Below are 23493 nucleotides of genomic sequence, written 5' to 3' on the forward strand. Positions count from 1 at the left end.
TTGTTTTCCTGGCGACTTAAAAAATCATAAGCTGACACAAACTCTTTCTCATCCGCTCCAGCTAATTCAGTAGAAAGGTGATTATATGTCACAGACTGATCTGGATCAGATTGGCATGGATGACCCAGTAGAGCACACGCATCCAACAGTAATAATAAACAGCCTTGGAGGAAAAGGTTGCCAAACCAGAGTCAGGTCAGCCGACAACTGCACTGAAAACAAATGAGCAGCAAAAATAAATGAAGAAATGGTAAGTGAAGGAATTCTTAGAAGCAGGGAAGGGAAATGTTAAGAAAAAAATATAAATAAAACATCAGAAGGAAAACTACTGCTGTGAACCTTTCTGGTGACTGATGCCAAAAGCATTTTGAAAAGCCTGGGTGACAGCCTTGCTGAAGACTGAGGCCAAACACGACACTAATGTCAACGGTTCATCACTGCTGCACCAGGGAGGAAGCGGCTTTAAAATGACAAGTAGGGCAGAATTAGGTGAAACTCTGTGAGCCAGGTGATTGTCTAGACACAATTTATTCTATTTGTAAATGAATGTGTGATTGCTACACATCCTTAAATCTTAAAGACTGAGTAAACAATGGAAGTGAATGATGGAAACCAGAACTCTTCAGCATTCAGTCAGTCTCATGCATTCAGCACACCTTCCTAAAGGATAGCTTTTATTATGCAAAGATATATCTATTTTAAAAAGCGGGAGGAGGGATATTTTTCCACTTAGAATTCCCACATAATTTTTGAAAGGCAAAATACAAAGCTTCTCTCTCCAAGGTGTTAAACATCAACAGTGATGTTGGGAACATGACCAAAACAGATCAAAGCCAGAACAAGGACTGCCAGAATCAAATAGTTTATAAAATAAAATAGGTAGTATTAAAAGCTGGGAGAATTCTGCAAATCTGAAACTGATGTAGTAGACAGCACAAGTGCATAAGACTCTTATGATTATTTCATCTGCCAATTCCCAGTATCTATGCATGTGTCATTTAAAACCAGAATTGCTTAACACAAATAAAACCCTGGCTTCTGGATCATTAAAATATTGCTGGGGCAGTGGAACACCTTGCAGGTACCTTATCTCAGATAGAGTACAACAACTGAAAAAAACATTTTAAAAGTTTAATTTGTAACAAAGAACAAAATTATTTCTCTCATTCACAAGCCAGTAAACTGATTGCATTGCCATGTATGGATTCACTGCAGAACAGCAAAAGCAGGGCACATGGTGTTTATACTTAGAACACATGAATTTGTGATGTGTTAACCAGGAAAAATCTCTCACAGAATAAGCACAACTGCCACTGACGTTACATATGACCTCAAAAAAACTATATACAACTTCACTGTATGCACACTAGGCACCAGGCTTAATAACCTACGATCATTTATAAGATGAAGAAAAAATACAAAAAGCAAATTATATAAATGAAATAAAACTATCTTAAAGAGAGTAGATATGCAAACAAACACATCAAGAACAAGGTGTTATGAAAAAAAAATGCACACAAAAAAAAAACTATTTTCAAAGGAGATTAAAAAATGGCATTGATAAAGCACATAGCATTAATCACTTTGGTATCTATAACCTTGAATTATCTTCCTTCCTTCCAACTCTACACAAATATTCGTCAGAGAAGGCCTCTCTTAAGGACACATTCAAAGCTCCTGCACACTATAATCACTTGTGTCGGATCATCTCCTCAGTTTCTTCATCACAGAGAAGAACCTGAACAGACAAGTTTCCTTGGTTAGTTCTCAAACAGCAATGCATCTATCCTGATGAGAAAGTGTGGTGATCCCAATTGCTAGGTGTGGGATAACAACTATTCTGTATTTGGGAACCTGATTATTTGTAAACCCGTGCTTTAGCCTTACCTACATCTCCAAATACTTTATGCTCAGTACAAAGGCCTCTGCAAACCTATTCCCCCACAAAATGAAACAATTTGAGGAAATAGAGAACTGAAACATTTATATACCACATGAAGAAGAAATGTTTCTGATGATCCTTACCAATACTGAATATTTAAAGTAAAGAAAAAAAGAGAACTAATTTGTAATATAACTGCGGAATCTCAAAATATGGTCTCAAAATAAAAGACTCACAAAGCATGTGAGCTGGGATATAGCTCAAGGAGAAATTCTGCCCAAAGGAACTTAAAGTGAATATGGAGAAACTCTTCAAAAGCAGAATTTCATTAATTATTATGTGCCGTATTCTGCTCTCTTCAGAATATTATATTAAAGCCTCCTTAAAGAAAAAAAAGTGACTTAAAATGGGTAATTTACATACTAGTGTAGGCAGCATTATGTCTGTATACCACACTTAGGAGGTGGTACCAAAAAAAAAATTTGCTATAAACATGCCCTGATTAAATTGCATGCAAGTATCTAATCTGATTATATCAAAACAAAGATGTAATTACAGGAAAGTAATGTCATCACCATTTTCACATTACTACTGTGTATTAGGCAACGTATGAAAATAGAAAAATATAGTCCCTCTCCTGAACTCCTGGTACACCTCATCCTTCAGCACGTTCCTCAGCTGAAGCCCCGTGAACCACAATGGGACTAAACGCCATGATCAAAACCAGGAACTTCATACCTTAGTACCTGAAATCCCTCATGCTTAATTTTAAGCTAGCAGGAAACATACACAATAACAAAATGTATATAAACAAACTGCCATTTGTACATGCTTTGCATTCAGACATAACTTCCACAGCATGTAATACCTTTTGGCAGAACACTGTAAGAGCTCATCTTTAAGGCTCAAAGAAGACAATTATCATGAAAAGCATGAGAGCACTCCGACAGTTTGAACAAGTTCTGTCAGAGACTTGAGGCAAGACTATCTTACTGGAAGCACTCTTAAAATCACAGCATTATCATGAACTTTGCCTCTCATTACATAGCTATGTAGCAATACGGCATCAGATGGTTGCCAAACACGCTGGAAGAAATCTGTAATGTGCTTTGTATTAAACCAACTTCACATGTAGTGCAGACTTACAGATGGTCATCCAGAGTTTTCCCTGATTTAAAAACAACTAATCTGATTTTTTCCTGATTAGAGAGAAATTTAAAATATACATAAAACTTTTAAAGGGCTACTGTTTACAATACAAAGTTTCACATACATAACAATACAATTTGCAATGTGTATGTAGCATGAACAAAGTATTATTAACTCACCCTCCTTCACTTTCTGCCTCCTCAGAGCTGGTAGTTTCTTTTGCAGGGGTTGTCTCAGCTTTTCTCCGCCTTGCTGCTCTGTGTGACGGGCTAACTCTCTGAGCATCTCCCTTCCCTTGGAGCTCGTCTCGAACAAGCTCTTCAAGCTTTGGGATAGCTTCTTTCAGAAATTTCACCTCTCTCTTCAGTTCATCCACGCTTATTAGCAAGTCATTTAATTTTTCTAGTATCTGCAGTTGCCTTCTGTGTAAAACCATTACCGTCCCTTGCTCATTATAAGTTTCATGTTGCATGCCTACAGAATTAAGCTTGTTACCTACATCTGCGAAGTCAGGTATACGCGCAGCTGCACCAGGTTTTCGGACCTTGCGGTACCAAATCAGGACCAGGCTTATTCCAGCAGTCCCTGCCATTATGCCCAGTATTAGTCCTTTATTTTCGATGCGAGACATTTCTGCACTCTCCTAAAATTGGGAGAGAACAGAAACAGAGTTAAAGACACGTCCCCCCTCAACCTAAACGGCTGACTTTGCTTTTAAATTGCAAAAGCTTAGGGCTAAGATAACCGGTGCGTGCTGCAGATGGGAAGCCACAGTGCAACTCCAGCAGATTCTGCAATAACAACCTAGGTGCAATGACAGCAAAACCAACACAGCAGCGAGTTGTTCTGCTGCGGGGGGGCAGCAGGGGAGCACGCTGCTCTATCCGCACAGCACCGCCGCCTTCACTTCTGACCTTCCCGCTGCTTTAGCTGATACTTGTCTTTTTTTAAACGCCAAAAGCTGCCGTCCTCGGCTTGCCGCAGCGCCCAGCTGTCAGGCCGCAGCCCAGCACCGGGGTCCCACCGCTGCCCCGCAGCCCCGCGGCCGCCTCCCCACAGGGCGCCCTCCCCGGGCCCGCCGCCGCCCCGCTACCTACCGGGCCCGGCCCGGGGCCCGCCGCCACTCCCGGCCCCGCCGCGGCGCAGGGGGCGGTGAGACCCGGATCCAGGGGGCCGGGCCTGCCAGGCAGCGGCCGGCCGGGCCTCCGAGGCACAGCTGCCGGGGCCCGCCCTGCGGCAGCCCCGGGGCGGGAGGCGGCCCTCCGGCCCGGCCTGGCCTGCCCGCGTCCGGGTGCGGGTCCGGCCCGGGGGTCGCGCTGTGAGGGGGCCGCGGCTTCCCGAGAGCCACACCTGCCGCAGACGGTGCGCGGCTTGGCCGTTCAGGGGCGAGTTTTCCTGTTTATGCGTCTGCCTTCGGGCTGCTGGCTGCTCGTTTCTACTAACTTCACCTTTGCTGCTACTTCTAAGAGTCAGAGAGTGTGTGTGCATTGCATCGGAGGACGCCTGATGTTGTAAAATCACCGAGAAAGCCTGACCGGGTGCCAGGCCTGGCAGGAAAGCTTAATAGTACCTCAGCCATCTGACAGCCCAAAGCTGACCCTAATTCTCCGAAGTCTCCTACACTCTGCCCAGAGTCAAGGAGGAACTTGAGTCTGACAGGGTGTGGGATGCATTGCTCCTACATCCCCAAATCTGTATCCGTGGCTCAAGACCATTCTTTCTCCCCCGTGGCAGTATTTCCTCCTGTTTCTGGCCTGGAAAAAGGACCGTCAGACAACCCGCTGTGCCCATTCATCATCCTGAAGGCTTCTGGAGGGTGCCCGTGCACAACGTGCCCTGCCAGCATTGCAAAAGAAACTGCTGTTCTTCTGCATGAGGGCCCACACAAAAGGCATTTAAGGAAATAATTACGACTGCACAACGAAAGAGATTGCTCTTCGACTGTCAAAACTTTCCCCAGCCATATCACTCAGAAACAAAGAAAAGCAAGTAGCTATTAAAAAATTTAAAATAATAAAAAAAATAAGTACTTTCAACAGGTACCAAGAACGTAAATTTGTTCCCAAACAGAATTTCAGTCTTAATGCAAATTAGCAAATGTAAATCTATCTTTTAGTCTAAAACTCTAACATCTGTTTATCTTTAAACAAAGATTTCCTATATAATAACAGTAACTGCTAACTAACTCTCCATTAAGAACCTGAAGATGGAAGGAGCCTTATAGGTGGCCAAATCACAATCTGAAAGGAAGGTTAGTCTATTAAGATAGAAAAATTAATCCTGTTTCAATATTCTACATTTCTCCCAGATTAAAAATAAATAAATAAATAAAAAGTTCATAATTTGAAATTTGTAAACTACTGAAATAATTTCCAAATAATATTTTTTACTATAGTAGAAATGATTATTTATATATCCACTAGTGTTTAAAAATGACACTAGATTACATGAATCCTCATGCTGATCATATTTCAACTGTTTGGGAATTGTTACAAATTTTTGTTGGATAACCTTTATTTGTATTTTCTCTTTTCAACACCATTTGCCAAAAATTTTTCTATAAGCCAAATAAAACAGGAAAGGTTATTAAAATGATAATTAGTCTGAGGACAAACACAGCTGAAACAGGCTTGCAACCTTAGACTTGGCTACTTGCTTTCAGATGTAATGGTCTGTGAGAACTGCTTTCTAAATCTGCCATTAGTTTCTCTGGATGCATTGCAACTGAAAATCAGGTCACAGGTCTGGAACCAAACTCCTAACTTGCTTTGCACCTGCAGCCTCCTTATCCAGGCATTGCAATGCAGAAGTGTAGAAGTCACTGCGTGCATGTCACCTGCCAGAGGACAACAGCTCCCCACGCCAGGACCTAAACACTGATTTACCTAGATTTGGCACATTAAAATGGCCTAAATCTGATAACTAGTCTAAGCAAACTGAAAGGAACTGTTTTTAGAAAAAGTGCTGTTCTTCTGCATGTGGATTTTTTCCCAGTTCAAACCAGACTTTGTACCTGAAGTCCTAATAAACATCCAAGTCCAGACCACCATCTCTTAGAAAACGTCAGGCCCATTGCTAGACAGTGTACTTTTAGCTTTACTTCCTAAGGAGACAGAGCTTATGCTCCCAGCTTGTCTGTTCTCTGTCCTTCTGTCCCCAGTGCCATGACATTTTCTTCATCCAGTAGCTCCTGAACCTATAAATTAACTTCAGCCAATTTTGACAGGAAAAAAAAAAAAAAAAGGTCAGTATACTGAAATTCCAGCAAGTTTCATGATGGTCAGCAGACCTGATGTGATGAGACCCTGGTAACATCCTGCCTTCCTCCCTGCCTGCCCCAGGCAGATATTCCCAGATGAGCTCAGCACACCAGAGCTGCACCGCAGACACACCTGCCTGCTCACAGCACAGTGTGTAAAACCAGGCCATGTCGTTTAACTGGTCTATTGCGATATTTTGAGTTTGGACAGTAGTTTTGTGTCAGACTAGAAAAGTTAACTTATTATTGAGCAATTGTGTTGAAAGAGTGAAAGCACCATTACATTATGAGTAACCAATGTATGCTAGTTCCAGCCAAGACGTATATTACCTTACTGGTGTTCTAATTTCTCTATGAAAGCCATTTGCATTTTACTATCAACATAAAATTCTTTAGCTGCAATTTTGTTTGTTTGTTTTTTCCTTTTTGGAAATGGCCCCCACCTAGATGTTAATCTGCTGCTTGTGACAAATACAGGAACTTTTTCATGTTACTAACACTTCATACTTACTATTTCAGCAGTTGTAAGCATATAATCAAACCCTGTTAATAAATCACCAAATATTGCAAAAGTTAAAATACCTTTGACCAGACTTGCTACCAGCCTGTCAGAAATCCTACTGTTTTGTCAAGTTTTATTGAAGTCATATGCTATAAATATATATATATAACTTACCTCAAAGGGAAGGGAAGCATTCACCTTCAGACTTGCATAAATATATCTTGATAAATCTTGTCAACATTCTCTGCAGCTCTTGCCCTGGACAATTGTCCAGTGCCCTTAATGAAAAAATAATAAATTGGAGTAACAGGGGATCAGTAATAGCACACTGATATTTTCTCTTTTCTTCAAATAAAGGTATACTGCTTAGCATAGTTCTCAGAGGAGATGAATTACTGTAACTGCACTGATTTTATGCCTCTGTGTGTGCACATGTACCTCTGCATCCTCTCCAGTATTTTTGAATCTCTCACTGATCACAGTCAGATTTAACAGAGAAATTAATTAATGGCAAGTTTCTTTGAATTACTTGGTGTCTTAAAAGGGAAAACTCTGAACTTGTTCCCCAACTATGAGGAATATTTCTTACTCCTTGTTACACAACTGAGAATCCACACAGGAGAAATGCATTTTGCAGGGGGAGCTGAATCACAAAATACAACCTGTTAGGAAACCTGGCTTCATTAGTTCAATGAATTAGTTCAACAGAACCATCTGTTCATTTATTTATTGTGTTGATGTGATCCAGTGCTGCAATTTCAGCTAAGCAAAAATGGTTACTAATGCCATGGTGTTAAAAAAAAAAAAAAAAAAAAAAAAAAAAAAAAAAAAGTGCTGCTCCTGCTTCTTTGTGTTTGTCTTCATCTCACTAGAAAGCCCAAGGCCATTATCAAGATATATTTATGCAAGCTATGTTAATTTTTTAGGTACATTATTCAATTTCCTTGATACAAGAAATGAGAACTGGCAGCCCAAAAGTTTGTGTATATTGTGGAGACAACAATAGGAATACATATGCAAGGTTACATTAGCCGTAACTCCACAGGGCTGCCTGATGCCTTCACAAAGAGAAGTTGTCATGGGAATGCCTGAGTATACATCAAAGAGGAAAAAGATATGGAATAGCCATGAAAACATAAGAAAAGTGTGTGTACAAACATATATTTTACATCTATATGTATATTATCCTCAGAAGTCCATCAAAGCTTTACAATTACACGTGTATGTGTACATGTATGCCACATCACCCAATCCATTTTCTTCTATTTAATGAGAAATGTCCTTTTTTTCCTGCTTCCTATATTATTTCAGAACATTTTAAAGTAAAGAGATTTACAATTTCTACCTGCAAATGGCAGTGCCCTTACTGAACTCCACAGACCTGTCCCTCCATCATAGCCTAATGTATGTCCCTACGATGTTTGTAATTTCACATAAAAACACGAACTTTGTTCAGGGAATATGGTGTGTTCCTCCATTGTTTCTGCCTCATTTTTGTACCAGCCTTTCTGAGCTTGTCAAAAATTTTCCCTTCTGATTTCAAGTTTCTGTCTAGGCCAGTGCAGCTATGAGTACATCAGCAAGTGGTGGGGACCGACAGGCGTGCATCTGGAGCCAAAGCAGTTGTGCTGAGGCCATGACATCCCTGCCGTGCCCCATGTTAACTTTTGACAAGCTGTGATCTGATTGCAGGGACTGTGTGCATACCCAATGCTTCTGTGATGGATCTTCCCACAGTGTGGTTCCAGTGCCCCAGGCCTGTTCCACAGGGTGAAGCAAAGCTTGCCAAGCTGGGACTACGGGGAGATTTGACTCAGCAGCACACACCTAACCCAACCCAAATCATTACTCTATACATACACATTTACACTGCCAAGCATAACTGCATCTCCCATAAGACCCAGAATTAACCATGGCTTGTAGCATAAAGGGAAGACATCATAAAATGAAGACAAGACAAATCCATGAAGTCAAGTCCCTGCCTAACTAAAAGCCGCTCAGTGGACATTTTTCTTTATGCTCAGTGGACATTTTTCTTTATCTCTAAAGAGTAAGTCATTTACATATCAAAGTTTTCAGCTGATACCATTGCAAAGACTAGAATAGAATCACAGGATCATTAAGGTTGGAAAAGACCTTCAAGGTCATATGGTCCAACCATCACCCCACTACCAACGTCACCCACTAAACCATGATGCTAAGCATCAGCCAACCTTTGACTACTTTCAAATATTTTTAAAGTAAGTGACAGAGTTCCCTCCCCTTCATTGAAATGAAGTTGAAAATAGTGAATATTTTACTACTAATAATTTGAGTAAACATGAAACTTGTCAACATTCACCACTCTTTGACAGCCGTTTGCGTTGTTGATGAAAGACTGGTAACACAGAGCTTACTACCTGTACCTGGCTCTATTGCAGACACGTATGCGTCCTCCGGTAAATCATTTCACCATTTAGCATTTGCATTTCCCTTTCTGCATTACCAGAGAAATGTTAAAGTTATAGCTACATAAGTACTTGTACATATAAAAATTATGCTATACGCAACATGAAGACAGGTTTTCTGCTACAGTCAACGCACGCACATATTTACACTCACGTGAGAACATACACACACAGAGCATTCGAGTTTGCAGATTGTTTCAAGTCCCTTGTTTTGGTTTTTCAGCAGGTCAGCTAAAATAAAACCTAAGTGCAGAATGTATTTTAATTGCTGTTTGCACCTGGCCCTGGCGTTTGAGGTGCTTTTTCTCCCTGGATCTGAGCTAGAGCCCCCTGGCGGCCGAACAGTAAGTAACGGGGGCAGCCTTCTCATTCGTCGTTCTCCTGCTGCCACCTTGTGAGGAAAAGAATTGTGCAAAGAGGGCATTAAGACAGCTGTGAAGAACGGGAGCGTTGTGTCTGCGTGTTCGCGTCGCTATAGTTTTGCTCCAGATTTAGAAATATTGCAGCCAAGACGAACTACTGTGACTACAACAGCGGGTTACGCAGGGAACCGGTCTCCAGCGTGGCGCAGGGAGCTGGTCTCTCTGACCACGGAGGGTTTTGCGGCACATTTTACCAGAAGAAACGCGTTTATCTCCCGGCTTGCCCTGCCATGGCCCCGGCCCGCCCTGCCATGGCGCCCCGACGGGACCGCGCGGGGGCGCCCGAGGGCCGCCGCACGATGGCTCCGGCAGGGGCCCGGCGGGGCCCTGCGGCCTGGGCGCTGCCTGGAGGCTTCTGCCGGCTCCCGGTTCGCGATGCAAGGCTGGTGTGGGATTTCCAGCCCGGCAATAAACAGGAAACCTCACGGCAGAATCCCTGTGTGAGAAATCCTCGGTGAAACGGAGCTGGGCCGGGACACCACGGGTCTCTCCACTGGTCACTGCGTAAGAGTCCCGCTGAGGGGTGGTTGGGTGCTAGGTGGGCGCTTCAGGTGTACCCTCACAGAGGCTGATCTCAAGAGGTTCAGGTGGTTTGGTGAGGCAGCAAAAAAACAGAGATGTTAGCCTTTGGTTTTCACTACTTTTATCTCTATCTCCAGTAAAGAGATAAAACTCTAAATGAGCGATAAGGCAACAGGAGACAGGGGATCTCAGGTGTGGAAACGAGGAAAAAAGGATGAGGGTGCAAAGAAGAATGGTGGAAAACAAAGCTGCTTGGACAACAGCTTGTTGCCAAGGCAAGCAGGAGTCCTGTTCATCCACTGATTTTACACCTTTCCCTGCCCTGAAATCAGTGTTCACTGGGGCTCTCAACTCACCAATTCGTCTGAAAACCTTTTTTTTTTTTTTTTTTTCTGATTTATTTTTCTGCCAGATTGGTGGTGGAATAAACTCAAAGCAGGAGCACATGATCAAGAGCCGAAGGAAAAAGTGAGCAGTTCGACTGACTCGATCCCTCTCATGGAAGTGCACCTTGATGGTACACCACTGATTGGGACTGTTTAATGGGAAAAGGGTACCGTACACATGGACAAAGGAACAACAGCACTAACCTGCTTGTATCCAGAAAACACCTGCACCAGGAGGAGAGTAACTGGTATCTCATACACTAGTTAAAAGAGCAGCAGAGCTCTGTGTGGTGTTTGCTCTTGTTTCATGTGCTGATCTGAAACAAGTTAATTCTCATGGTGTGGCTCTGTGTAGGCTGACCCTTGATGACAAAGATTCAGCTCTGAGCATTTTGTCCTTCAACCCTTAGAAAAAAAACTATCAAAGAGAAAGGGAAGCAGTAGAACAGAAGCACGGAATAAAAGCAGAATAGTCAAAAGTAAAATCATAAGGTAAAACCAAAGAAGCAAGAAATAAAGGAAGGTAGAAAAAGTTTATAAAATTTTAAAGGCTTAGAGAGCTTGTCTCTACATCAAAGGTGACCGTGACCTGGATTCCTTTCTCCTGAATTTAAGTGTGTAACCAGGGTGCATAGGTATGGGCTTTCTCTAACTTCTGTGTAGAGAAAGGCACCTTCAAAGGGCAACAGATCCGTAAGTAGGACAGCAGCATCCATCTGCTTCAGGCTGTAGGCGACTCTGACGCTTGCTCTTATATGCCTAGGGTATTCTGACCTCTGCCTGTTGCAAGACAATCCTTGTCATGGAAATTACTGGAGAAAGATATTTGGATTGTAATATATTTGAGGTCAGCCCATGTGACCATCATTTTCTCTTTGGTCTTAAAAAAGGTGACTTTAGTTTCAACCTTTGGCAAGATGTACTGCAATCTATTTTGAACTGAAACAGGAGGATGAGCAGAAAATCATGATGCTGTGATAGCTTCCCTGCTTATCTTGGCTGCCTTCTCCCAAAAAGTTGTGCCAAACTGCAGTCTGGTGCAGCAAAGAAACTTGGCCATTATTTCTAAACAAATATGGATTTTTCTGTGTATTTTTTTTCTTATCTGCATCTCTTTTTATACTTTAATCCCTTTCAGGCAATGGCAGTCTTTATCTGTGATGGCACTAAGACCATAATCACTGTTTAACAGAAAAGCATAGAAGTTAGCTCAATCCAAGCTACAAAACAGCATGGTTATAGACACTTACATTTAAAAAGTCAAGTTGTTACTTAGGTCCTAGTTGGTTTTCTTTGTAATATCTACTTCTAAGTACCATGAGGAGATGAAAAACGTGCACTAAGCACAAGCTTCCTTTTTCCATTGTGTTTCACTTTCTAATACATGGAAAAGAGTAGTACATGGAGGGTTGCCATGTAAAGAAATAGCATGATAATTGATTTGTTGCTTAAGCTGAGAAAGCAAAGCCACATTTACATTTTAACAATACTACTTATCAGGAGCAACATCCTGATTCATTTCAAAAGCTCAGCTTCAGTGCTAGTACTCTTGGGCCCAGCAATTTTGGTAGCTTTGTATATTTCAGATAGATGCCACTGTTCATGTAAGCTATCAATGTATTTCAGTCAGATAAGGTAAAAAGTGTGAGTTATTAAACAGCTGGATATTTAATAAAAGAAGCATATACTTCTTTCTGGGAAAAAATATTGGGAGAATTCGCTTTCCTTTTAATTTCAGAAAACATTGACCAATTCTAGGATTCTAATAAGAAGCAGAACTTTCTATCAGATGATTACAGTGTTGCATAAAACCCATTATATAAAGTTCTGGGCAAGGCACCTGCATAGTTTTGGCGGTCACACAGGAGTGAATAGACATACTTAATTCTGGAGGGAATATCTGACATTTCGGAAGTGTATTCATGGCTGGGTTGCGGTAGCCAGCATTGCAGAACAGTTGTTATGCCAGGTCTCCCAGGGCCCTGCGCCTTCACTCTGCAAGGCTCTCTGGCCTTTTTGCCATTCTCATCTGGAAAGACGGTGGCAACACAGGGCAGAGCTCGATGGAAATTTCTGACAGAACATTTCTCCATTTGGGAAAAAAAAAGCAAAAACAAATTGTAACTGACAGATTTCTGAGTAGCCCGTTGGCTCTGACAGAAGCCAGGCAGGATCCCAAGCTGCCTGCTTCCCCTGCAGGGATACTTGGCTTCCTATGTCAGCAGCTTGCATGCTTTCTGGGCTCCTTGACAGTGCTATAAGGAAGCTGCCGTTGGTCAAGGAGCCTGCAAACCTGTGGGGTGGAACCAGGATCAAGCCCACATTTCCAGTGTGATCCAACTTTGGACAGATAGACTTTTCCAGAAACCTGGAGGATAAAATCTGATTCTCCAGCACTCTGATGACCAAGCAGATGGTCTCCTTTCCCAGAGCACCGGAGGCAATGCCAACAGCAGAAGGAGCAACCATCCTTCTCTAGCCCAGAAGCAGCAGCAGGGGTAAGGTGATCCAAGGAAAAAGAGGCATTTTTGAGATGCAGAGGTGGAAGAGACCCATCAGCTCCAGGGGCTGTGGCTGCTGGGCATTTCCATTCCTGGCATATATTGTATTCCATGGAGATACAGTTAATGGATATTTAGTGCAGATCAGTGAGGGCAGTAAACATAGGGGAATTAGTAGTTCTCGACTCCTGTTTTCAGACTGATAGACAGTAGCACACCCTGCTACATCAGTGATGCTTGGATCCTGTTTGAAACTCTCCTTCACTGGATATCTACAGCTTTTAAGCAAGTAGTAAAAAACTAAGCAACTGTTCAACCTGAATATTTTTAGGCTTTCTACCTGCAAGTAGCTGTTCTGCAATATCGCTCTGAGCACGTGTATTTCCTTTGCAGTAAGTGCAACATAATAGATTACCCAGGCAACACACAGCAATTCTGCTTCTTTTCATTGTAGAGGAGAAACTGCTCTACAGTGAATTTAACTCGAGCCCAGAATGCTCTGTGTCACGTAGACTTCAGAACAGCACAGATCCTGAAGTCTTTATTTGGGCCCTGTTTAAACGAACTGCACAAGTGTAAGTCTAACTAACGTCATGGCTCGCTGAATTTAGGTCCCAAGGCTAACTCAAGCAAAGATTCAAGGAAGTCAAAACTGGGCTGCAGCTTTTGATCTGTCATTCATATCAGAAGCCCTACACCTGCGAATAAGGCCTATTATCACTTTCTCTTTTCATACCTTTTAGTTCTCGTTACGTTTTCATGGTCATCTGTAATTTATTTTCCCAGCTAGAGGTATTTGTAGAAGCAAATAGAGCAGGACAGCCTTGTAAGACATCTGGTCAAGAGGCAGCATTGAACTTGCTACAGCTAAGTGATTTGCCATAAAACAGTGAAAAACACATTAATCTTTTACTGCTTCCATTTTAGGTTGTGAGAAGAGAGGTGAATATATTTTTTTAAAGGTATCTTCTGTACACAATACCAGAAAGTTAAACATGCATTTTCTTCTTTGTAAGCAAATCCAAGCTTCTGGCTACAGTCCAACAGACGTTTTTCTTTGTCCATTAAGGCAATCTCCTACACAGTTTACCAGGGGAGAATGAAATTCCTCACGCTGTGTTATAAACATTCATCATTGAAATCACACTCCTAATAGCAAGAACAGCAGGCAAAATTTAAGCCAGCTCTGTGCTGCTTGTGCTTTACATACAGAGGCTATAGAATCAAGACTGAACCAGAAAAGCTAAAGACCAAATAAGCCACTGGGAAAAGCTTAAACATGACAGTTTTCTATCACTAAGAATTTGGAGGTTCAGTGAAAATAGGAAAAACCTCATTCTGTCACTCCAAACATAAGACGAAGTAATACTTAGATGTCAAAGGAAAGAGTTCTAAGAAAGGATCTTTTTTTCTCTTTTGAAAAGTATTGGCTCGTCCCCATAGCAGACTTAACAGAGAACCTGTGAGTACTTCAGAGCCCCGTAGTCTGTATTTGCTTCCCTGGACAACCTTTTTGAGAGCTCTAAGGAGAGCTCTTTGTTATTCCTCTCCCTTTCTCTTGCTCAAGATCATTCCTTTTGAATAAAGTTTCTTAAAGTTGAAATCAGGGCCCTGTACAGACCATGGCCCCCGGTGGGCAGCACAGACTTTAACTCAGCTTGCAGCCTTTTGGCCAGGGAGATCTCGCTATCAGCTCACCTTCCTCTCTTCCTTTTCAGCTGCGATATACTCCCTTCTCTGCCAGTCTCCCTAATGAGTTCAGGGGATATGTTTTTGTATAACCCTAATAAATAGGAATCACCTTAGATATAGCGCTTCCCCAGGCGCTGACCTTTTGCTCTGCATCCATGTCCTGTGCCAGCTACTGGGAGGGAGGACTGGGCAAGGATTTCCTATGTGCTGCCACTGCCAGCAACGGGGAACTTGGACTTCCCTCCCTCATTTAGGCCTGTGCTAAGGGCTACCACCATTAACGAATTATTTCCTTTATGAAAGCATTTTGCAAAACTGAGTAGGGGAAAAGCCAAGGGAGCTATCAAAAATGAACAAACTACTACAGAATTTCTAAAGCACTTTAAAAGAAGATGAAAACTTCCTACAGTCAGTGTTTCCAGAACAAAATTCATGAACCTCCATGGAAGGCCTATTTTTTTTTGAAAAATATTGATTTGTAGGGGACTTCAAAACTGTCTGGTAAAATTCTGGTGGCAAGTGGCTGCTGGGGTGAGATTTTGGGGCATACTGTGAGCATATGAACACCAGTCTTCTGCCACTGCACCTGGTTTTCAGAGTTACGTTTTAGCAGTGCTGCTGTCAGGGTTCTGGTGTGTGAACCTAGCAAGGCTGGGAGCCCCGCTGGACTGTAACTTACATAGAAGGCTGCCCTGAGTCCTGGCAAGCCCACTCCTCCAGAATTTAATGGTGCAGTAGAAGGAAACACGCCAAAACATCTACCTGAACTGTTCCCTCAACACATTCCTTTGTGGTGTTTCTTGGCTGGTTGCTCAATCGCTTATTGGTGCTTGGAATTATATTCTTCACAATTCTTTACATAGCATATGTGGCAAAAATACCTCAGAATATTATAAAGCTTCAATTTTCTGAAAAGAAAGGCAAAACCTGAGAAATGTTTGGATGTTCCTAATACCATTGTGTAGCATACTTTTAGTTAATACTCTGAAGTAGTAGAAGGGTGCTCATGGATTTACATGCAGATATATGAAAGTCAGAAGTGCATCTGTAGGCATTTAGCTTTTCAAATTTTCAGTGAGATATTGCAAAATTAAGACTATGAATAGATAGCCTTTTAGAGCAATCTTAGAAAAGGTTCTTTAGACTAACACTACCATCTACAAACACAAGCATATCCTCTTGCATCATAATCACTCTCAGTTTGTTCTCTGTGGATGGCTTGGTCAAATTGCAATGCTCCCCTCTTCCTTTCCCCAGTGGGTCTCTATTTAGGTAGCACTTTAAAGCAGATACACAAAAAGCGTGAAATTGTGGTCCTAGGGAAAGAGAAGAGCTTAGCACAGGAAAAGATCCAATGTACAACTAGCAAAGTATTATGGAGGTTATTTAATTTGTATTTGCATAATTCACATATGTGGATGATTACAATGTCTGCTACAGAAAGTGGAGAGGTTTCCGTGCTTGCCTGTGTTGCTGTGCCACAAGAAACCAGTCTGGGTTAGCTGGGTCCTGACAGCCAGTCGTGTCAGTCAGTAGGAAAATGAAGGGCAGATTTCCTGGAAATGATGGAACTGATATTTTTGTAAATTGTGGAGTATTTCATACTCAGACTGTATGAAATTGTGGTGTATTTATAATTCTTTTTGCAACCATCATAAACACTGAAGGTTGTTTCTAGCAGAAGTAATGCTTAGTGTGAATGTTTCTTAGCTGTCTGCTAGCTACAAACTGAGCAGTGAGTTCTACCAGATCAGCAGTCACAGCACAATGGTTTGTATGCACAACATGCTACCGTACCTACTGCACATGCTGTATAAACATCAGCTCAGCAAGCAATGACAGGAATTTGTAAGTAGTTTTGCACTGTATGTTTGTGGTTTCTTTCCATTTCCTTGACCAGACAAAATAAAGCAAGGAATCCTCTTAGTATTCAGCTAATGATTGCCACGGGTAACTTCTACTGTTCCACAGGTTTATGCAAAAACAGTCTCACATACATAAAATTCCAGCTCTCTGTTGCTCTTCTCCATAAAGAAGAAATTCCTTCCAAATATCCTGTCCCCAAATGACCATGGCATGTCATAACATTTCAGTCACAATTCCCTGTATTTCGTGGTGTTATTGGGTGTAACAGAGTCCTTAGTCTCCCATTGGAGTGAGGGACTCCTTTCACTGTCTTCAACAAGCTTTGGATCAGTCTCTGTCTCGCTTAGCCCATTTCTGGGAGAAGCCAGTGACCCTCCTAGACTTCACCCTCACTTCCTTTTGGGACACCTATTCATTTATAGGCTTTTTGAATCTCAGCTATTGTTTGTTTTAAACCCTGGCATTGGACTATGGGTTGCTTATAGACTAAGAACCTTGTGTTTATAAGCATCTGGAGAAAACTGAATCACAAGTATTCAACAAAATATAATCAGCAGTTAAATTACTCACAGATACAAGAGTTTAACTAAACACAGAAAATACCCTGGTGTCCCACCCCATAGGGTCTTATCGTGGTCAGCTTGGCTTTGATACTACAAAAACATCCTCAGCTCTTCAAATATGCCAATAAACTTCCCCTGCGAGGCAGACTTCAGCAAATAAAGCCATCCACTCACGCTACATTGCCAGTGTTTGCTTGTTAGACTGAGAATAAAAGAGTCAAAAATGTCTCCACTGAACCAACAAGCTGCCGGAGGGGTTCAGATAAGCATGGGAAAGCAGAAGAGTTGAAACCATAGAGATGGGATTCAGGACAAGGTGATGTCAGTGCCCAGCATGCAGCATTTCTAGCATGCAGACAGCAAAACATACAAACTCCAGAATCCTTCCAGCAGCCAAGCAGTTCTGCTGAAACATGGATGTCACAGGGGAGGTGTTTAACAGACCTGCTATACGGAGCCAGACTGAGGTCTTCAGAGAGAGAAATGAAACGTGCACATCTGGGGACTAAACCAAACTAATACTGGTACTTTAATTGCACGAAGCTTTTACTTGCTATCACATATAAAGGAGCTTGTGCGTTTTAACAATTCTTTTTTAAAGTTCACATTGATTCTATTGTCTTATAAATGGAGATAACGCAGAATAAAAAGCTTCATTGATGGATATCAGACTATACGATCAATAACCAGAAAAAAAGAGAGTTGGTCCCTAAAGTAATATATTATTTTTCTATAAATAAGAGTGTTAGAGAAAGCAGTATGTTACTAGCTGCTCCTTCTGCAGCGATAGAAAGGGAATAACGTAACTCTCCAAAGCCTGAATGCATCCACAGTGTAATGATGTTCAGGCAGGATGCTGGGAAACAGAATCGGTCAGGAATGAGCAATTGGTTCAAGGAAAGGAAACATAAAAATGAGGTTAGAAACATAGGGAACATTTTTAAAAATGTATTTTTTATAAAAAAGAATTACCTTGAGAAAAAAGATTTTCATTTTTAAAGCAATTTATTTGGCATAGATTAACAAAGCAATGGTTCAGTCTAAGGACAGCAACTATTCACTTTCCAAGAAGTCATAAAAGCAAATGGACACCCTCTATTAGATGCTAAGAAAAATAAGTATATGACAATAACAACAAACTAATGTTCATGGGGAAGGAGAACTTAGGGGCCCCAGAAGACTCAGAGAACTCCTGACGTAGAGATACCCTGTGCCCAGTGCTGTCTCTTTGCTACTTGCACCCTGGGCTGGGCATAGCACAAGTGGCACACTGCCATTGTCCCCTGTTAATAAATCATCATTGGGAAAAAAAAAAAAAAAAAAGACATTGGTTTCACCTTTGGTATAGAGATGATGATCTGGGGGTTAGTGAGAATATGGTCTACAGCATTTGGGCTTCACATGGAAATTGTTTTATTCATGATTCAAAGTTGGAGTAGATGGTCCCTTCCAATCTAACCCTTTCTGTAATTCCATGACAATTTCTAGTTATAAATAACATTTGTGGAATATCTGTATCAGTGGTCATTACATTTACAAGGCTGCTGAAAAGGCCTAAGGAAAGGCCTAAGGAAAGCCTAAGGAAAGCCTAAGGAAAGCCTTAATATTTGCACTATTCTGTGTTTGTTAGCAGGGCATGTGCTGTGGGTCCCTGGACTTGCTGAGTCTGTTAGGACCCAAGACCAAACATTGCACCTTCATGCAGTCTCCTGACTACTTTGGCCTCAGGCTGACCAGATCCTCTGGAGCGTGCTGTGCCCCAGCCCATCAGCAAGGCCACCAGCAATCGCCTGTGAGTCCTGGACTGTTCCAGCCACTGGGCAAACCTGTGTCCCTCCTGTGCCATGCAAAAATGCTGGCTCAGCAGAATTTAGTGGTAACTTACTTAGGTGGAAGCAGGTTTAGGCAGTCATTCAGGGGAGCGCTTTCTGGCTGGGTGCTCGTGTTGGCAGAAGGATAAAAACTTCCCTCTTAAGCAGAAGGAAGGAACTAATGCACAGTTTCTTCTGATGCGAGGTTTTACAAACCAGAGCCACAGCCTGCCCCAGTGAAGGGGAAAGTGCGTACAGCTGCCTCTGAGGGCTGAGTCGGGAGATGCTACCTGGGCTTGTGACTGCGTCTGCTTTGTGGAACTCGCAAATACTTACAACTATTCATTTATTTATTAATTTTCACTAAAAGCACAATTTCTCTTTCACCCATTCAGAAAACCTTCAGTGAGCCCTTGGAGGGACTTAGGCCCTGGCCTGCCCCGTTCTCTATCCGAATTCAGACCTTGAACCCCCAGGCTGCTGTCGGCATGCACCTGCCCGGGGAGGCACAGGAGCTGCCCGCCGCCTGTGCTCCTGCCTCTCAGCACGCTGTAACCGCTGTGGTGCTGGTGTGCTTGTGCTATTACACCTCTGAGTCCTTAAACAAGCTTTTAGCTGACCTCTGGTGCCTGCAGGTCTGCTGCTCCAGGCATTTTCCGTATTGCTGTCACAGGGTCAGGCACACAGTGCTCCCTGCAAAGGTGTTTCCTCCTGATATCCGACAGCCATGTGACTACTGCAGCCTCTGGAAGATAGGAGAGTCTGCCCCCAAATAAAGGACATTTAATGTCTGTAGAATAACCAACACCCTTCTCATGATGCGAAAAGCAAGACGGCACCCTCTTCATGTGAAAAGGACTGACTCTGACTTGCTTTTGGGGCTGCAGCAAAGGCCCATGGTGGTGAATAGTGGGAAGTGAACGCTTCCCTCTGGCATTGGGTGGGGGTAGGTCCTCACCTGCCCCTGAGCTTTGCTCTTCCCCTCAGCACCTTCCACGGGCTTTGCAGTCAGCATTTCAGCTTCAGGAGACTCACAGCTCTCCTCGTGCCCTGTCTTCTGATGAGGTACCCAGATACTGAGGGACAATCCCCTTCATGCCACTAGCTGTTATGGCAGGACACAGGAGGGAACAAGGACAGGGAGAGCTGAGGGAGCCCAATGCACCCACCCAGCCCCCTTGGCAGCCTGAGCTGGAAATCTGAGACGCCTGCTTTGCAGGAGATGTTTCCTTCCTGATGACACTGGATAAAAGACCTAGCGCAGGACTGCATTTAATGCAAATTCTGTGCTAAGGCTGTAATGCATACCCCAGCACCACTAAAGGCAGATGTTTGTGTGTGTGATGGTTCCCTAAGCACCAGGGGCAAATCCACAGGGAAGGTCATCTGCTGCAATTCCCCTTCCCCTAAGCTGCAACAGCCAGCGATCACACTGAGTTGAACAGACTTGTTTTTCCGGGCAGCAACAGGCAGAGGCAGCATATCACAGCTCTTCTGTCACGAAAGAAAATGATCCTCTGTACTCTATTGCAAGGCAAAAAATACAATTTTCATCCTCCCGTATCTTCTTTAGGAACAGACTCAAGAGAAGAAGTTTTTGAGGTGTTTGGATCCCGGAGACTGCTTCAGACCTATCTTGGGACCTCCTGAGAGGATTTCCAGAGATTCTCATCAGCTTTTCATAAAAGATCTTGCCAAGTTGAGAGGGTATGTGGGCCAGTTTCCAATTTCACCTGAATTCTCCTCTGTCCTCTTCTGCATTCTGGGGTTATAGCATACTTCCTAAAAAGATGCTGTTTGCTTTCCTTATTCCTTTTTTCATGTGTGACATGAGTGTGCACAGCACTCAGGACTGGCCTGAATGCCAGGAGCCCACAGGTATTTGCTTGTGCACACACTGAACCCATTTGCGCCTGGAGAATATTTTTCATGCTCAGGACAGACACACGGGTGTTTCTGGAAAACCTGGCCTTTCATCTTCTCCAAACTAGCCATAATAAGCATCAAAAGATTTTAACCTGCATTTGCTGAGCCACTATCCCACAAACAATTTGTAGGTCAGTTTACATACCCTCCATACAGTCTTTGGGCTTTAGAGATGGAAGCAACCCTTGCCGTGCCAATGGGTGTTACATTTTGTGACGGTTTTGTGATGTTGGGTTAACCTTCAAAGAAACTGGACTGAAATCATGCAAGTATTTTCATTACAGCCTCCACCTGGACTGCCATCACAGTCTCACGTAATAAACAAGAGCCCTGTCCACTAAATCCTTTCAAGCTGTATGTTTTAATCAAGTTTTCAGTTGATGCAAAGATTTTGGTGAAAATCCCACTTTGAAAAAATCACACTGTAAGTGCCTTTATGCTTGTGGATTTCCCCTTCCCTTTATCGTATTTTATTTTGTTCTGCTTTCTTTACTAATTTTGCCAAAACTAACTTCTGCAGACTTTGGTTTGCTTTACTCCCAGGTTTTTACTTCTAACATTTGATTTTTAAAGGTTTTAAAATCTGGACTTGGGAGTAAATGTCTCAGGTTTTCAAAGCCAGAGTAATTTGCTTTAGCAAGCTGGTGTATTGCACCTGTATCAGCTTAGTGGCACACAACGTCTTTAGGGAATTTTTCATTAAAGATTTTTCATTTTGTTTTCACTTAGACATCAGAACAAGAGCCTAGCCAAGACTGATTAAACTTTAAATAGTTTTACTCATAACAGTGAGGAGAAACGGGATGCATAATGGATTTGCTTGCTGTGTGCTTGGTCTGTGTGAATGCTATACCATTATTACCAAAATTATTCATAGCTGTGTTCTGCACTTAGTGTGTGAAAAAGAATCAAGTATCAGAAGTTTTAGCAGATAAGGCAAGGGTTCAACCACAATGTGAGGGAAAATGTGCCACTTTACTAAAGCTGCAGAACAAGCTTATGTGCCTGACAATCGTAGACAATTACCAGCATTTTAAAACAGAGCCAAATTTGGCATTTTTATACATGCCAATACTGTTTTGTGCTATTTAGTTTATTCACATGCATTATTTTGTATGCCCAGGGTGAGAGATCTGCCCTTCTTACCACACTCCATGTTGCTGCTCATGACCTTGGCATTATTTCACATAGGCAAAAGTTGATGTTTGTCCCGTTGCTGCCATTTTACTAGGGATGGGTTGTTATGCAATTACAGGGCCTTTAATACACATATTAATTAGCTTAATTACTTTGTATTTGTCTGCTCTGACTGGGCCCTTTGCCTAATGAAAAGATCTGTAACACAGGAACTGGCTGTCTGCTCTGAACCTGTTATTTCCCCACACACGCCGCTCTGCCACAGCTTTTGCTGGGAACACAAATCAGGATGACAATCAGAATGTGCAGTGGGGAGAGAAACTAATGAACAAAGTCTGTGTTTGACAGCCTAAATGTGCTGAAGCCAGCCAACACCTGAAGTCACCTGATGCCAGTTACAGGCATGTCTATTGACAGAAGCTGGGGCATCTGCAGGGAAAAAGCATGTGCTCACAGCCCGTCAGAGCTAGATGGGTATAGCTCAGGCACAGTTCACTGCTAGCTAGGCTGGAAGCTGCAGATACCTGCATCTTGGCTGAAATGGTATCTGATCCCTTTCCCTAAGCTGCCGCATGGGAAGGTCATGCAGGTGGCAGGTGTTAACCCTGTTTATTGCCTTTTCTGCAGTCCTCTGCGGGGCTATTTACTGGCAAGGAGACCCAAAGCAGGCAAGGGAGATGGATTTGTTTCAGTCCATCCTTCTGCCATCCTTATGTTGGGTAGGAGCTTTCCAAAGCTTTCCTTGCTGGACTTATTGAGGAGTATCAAAGTCAATTTGTCATGATTGGTAGGAACTAGATCACCACCTAAGGCCATTTGGTAGGAGAAGTCAGAGAAGCAAGTGATGAGTAGAGTTCAGTGAGAAAGTACTCAAGCTGGACCCATGCCTGTTCTCAAGTCCAAGCTCAGCATCCACACATGGCTGGACACAAAACTGTACTCGGTCAGGAGCACTAAGAGGACTGAGGCACACAGTGAGAGCCAGCCACATCTCTACATGCAACTGTGCCAGCATGTAATCCCTCTCCAAACATCCTGCTGGGACTCCACCTGCACTTCTTTTCTCTTGGCCCAGAACCCACGAGTTTCCTCACCAACTGCCTCCTGGTTCTGCTGGAACAGCCATCTGTAGTGTCTGGAGGAGGAAACCTCAGAGTGCTCTCTCAGCTGCTTGGTCCCTGGTCATGTCAGCTCTCCAGTCACCTCCACTCAGCAGCATCTACTGGCTTTTTGGGGAACTCCAGAAATGAGGAAGTCAGAGGTGCTCTGTAGAATATTCCCCTTTTTGTCCTTCACTGTGATTTGCCGATCGTTTAATCTTCAGCCTGTTTGTTGTTTGGTTTTTATTATTATTATTTGTTTGGATTTTTTTTTACAAGATCACAGAAATGCTGAGGTTGGACAGGACCTCACAAGATCATCTGGTCC

The 23493-nt window shown here is 42.7% G+C and overlaps 1 protein-coding gene across 2 annotated transcripts in view; it reads right to left on the minus strand.

Moving 5' to 3' along the window:
* The window catches only part of RMDN2 (regulator of microtubule dynamics 2), a 45420-nt gene extending 41142 nt beyond the window's left edge, over nucleotides 1–4278 (minus strand). The window contains exons 1-2 of one of the 2 annotated variants that reach the window (XM_035322141.1): nucleotides 4129–4278; nucleotides 3211–3674 (exon numbers count right to left, since the gene is read on the minus strand). In XM_035322141.1, the coding sequence (XP_035178032.1) occupies nucleotides 3211–3662 (452 nt within the window). In that variant the 5' untranslated portion in view covers nucleotides 3663–3674; nucleotides 4129–4278. Of the gene's footprint in view, nucleotides 1–3210; nucleotides 3681–4128 lie in introns of both variants that reach the window. The other variant, XM_035322140.1, reaches the window with a different exon arrangement.
* Nucleotides 4279–23493: the final 19215 nt, after the last annotated feature.

Source organism: Oxyura jamaicensis, chromosome 3, assembly GCF_011077185.1.
Source record: "Oxyura jamaicensis isolate SHBP4307 breed ruddy duck chromosome 3, BPBGC_Ojam_1.0, whole genome shotgun sequence".
Taxonomy (NCBI): domain Eukaryota; kingdom Metazoa; phylum Chordata; class Aves; order Anseriformes; family Anatidae; genus Oxyura; species Oxyura jamaicensis.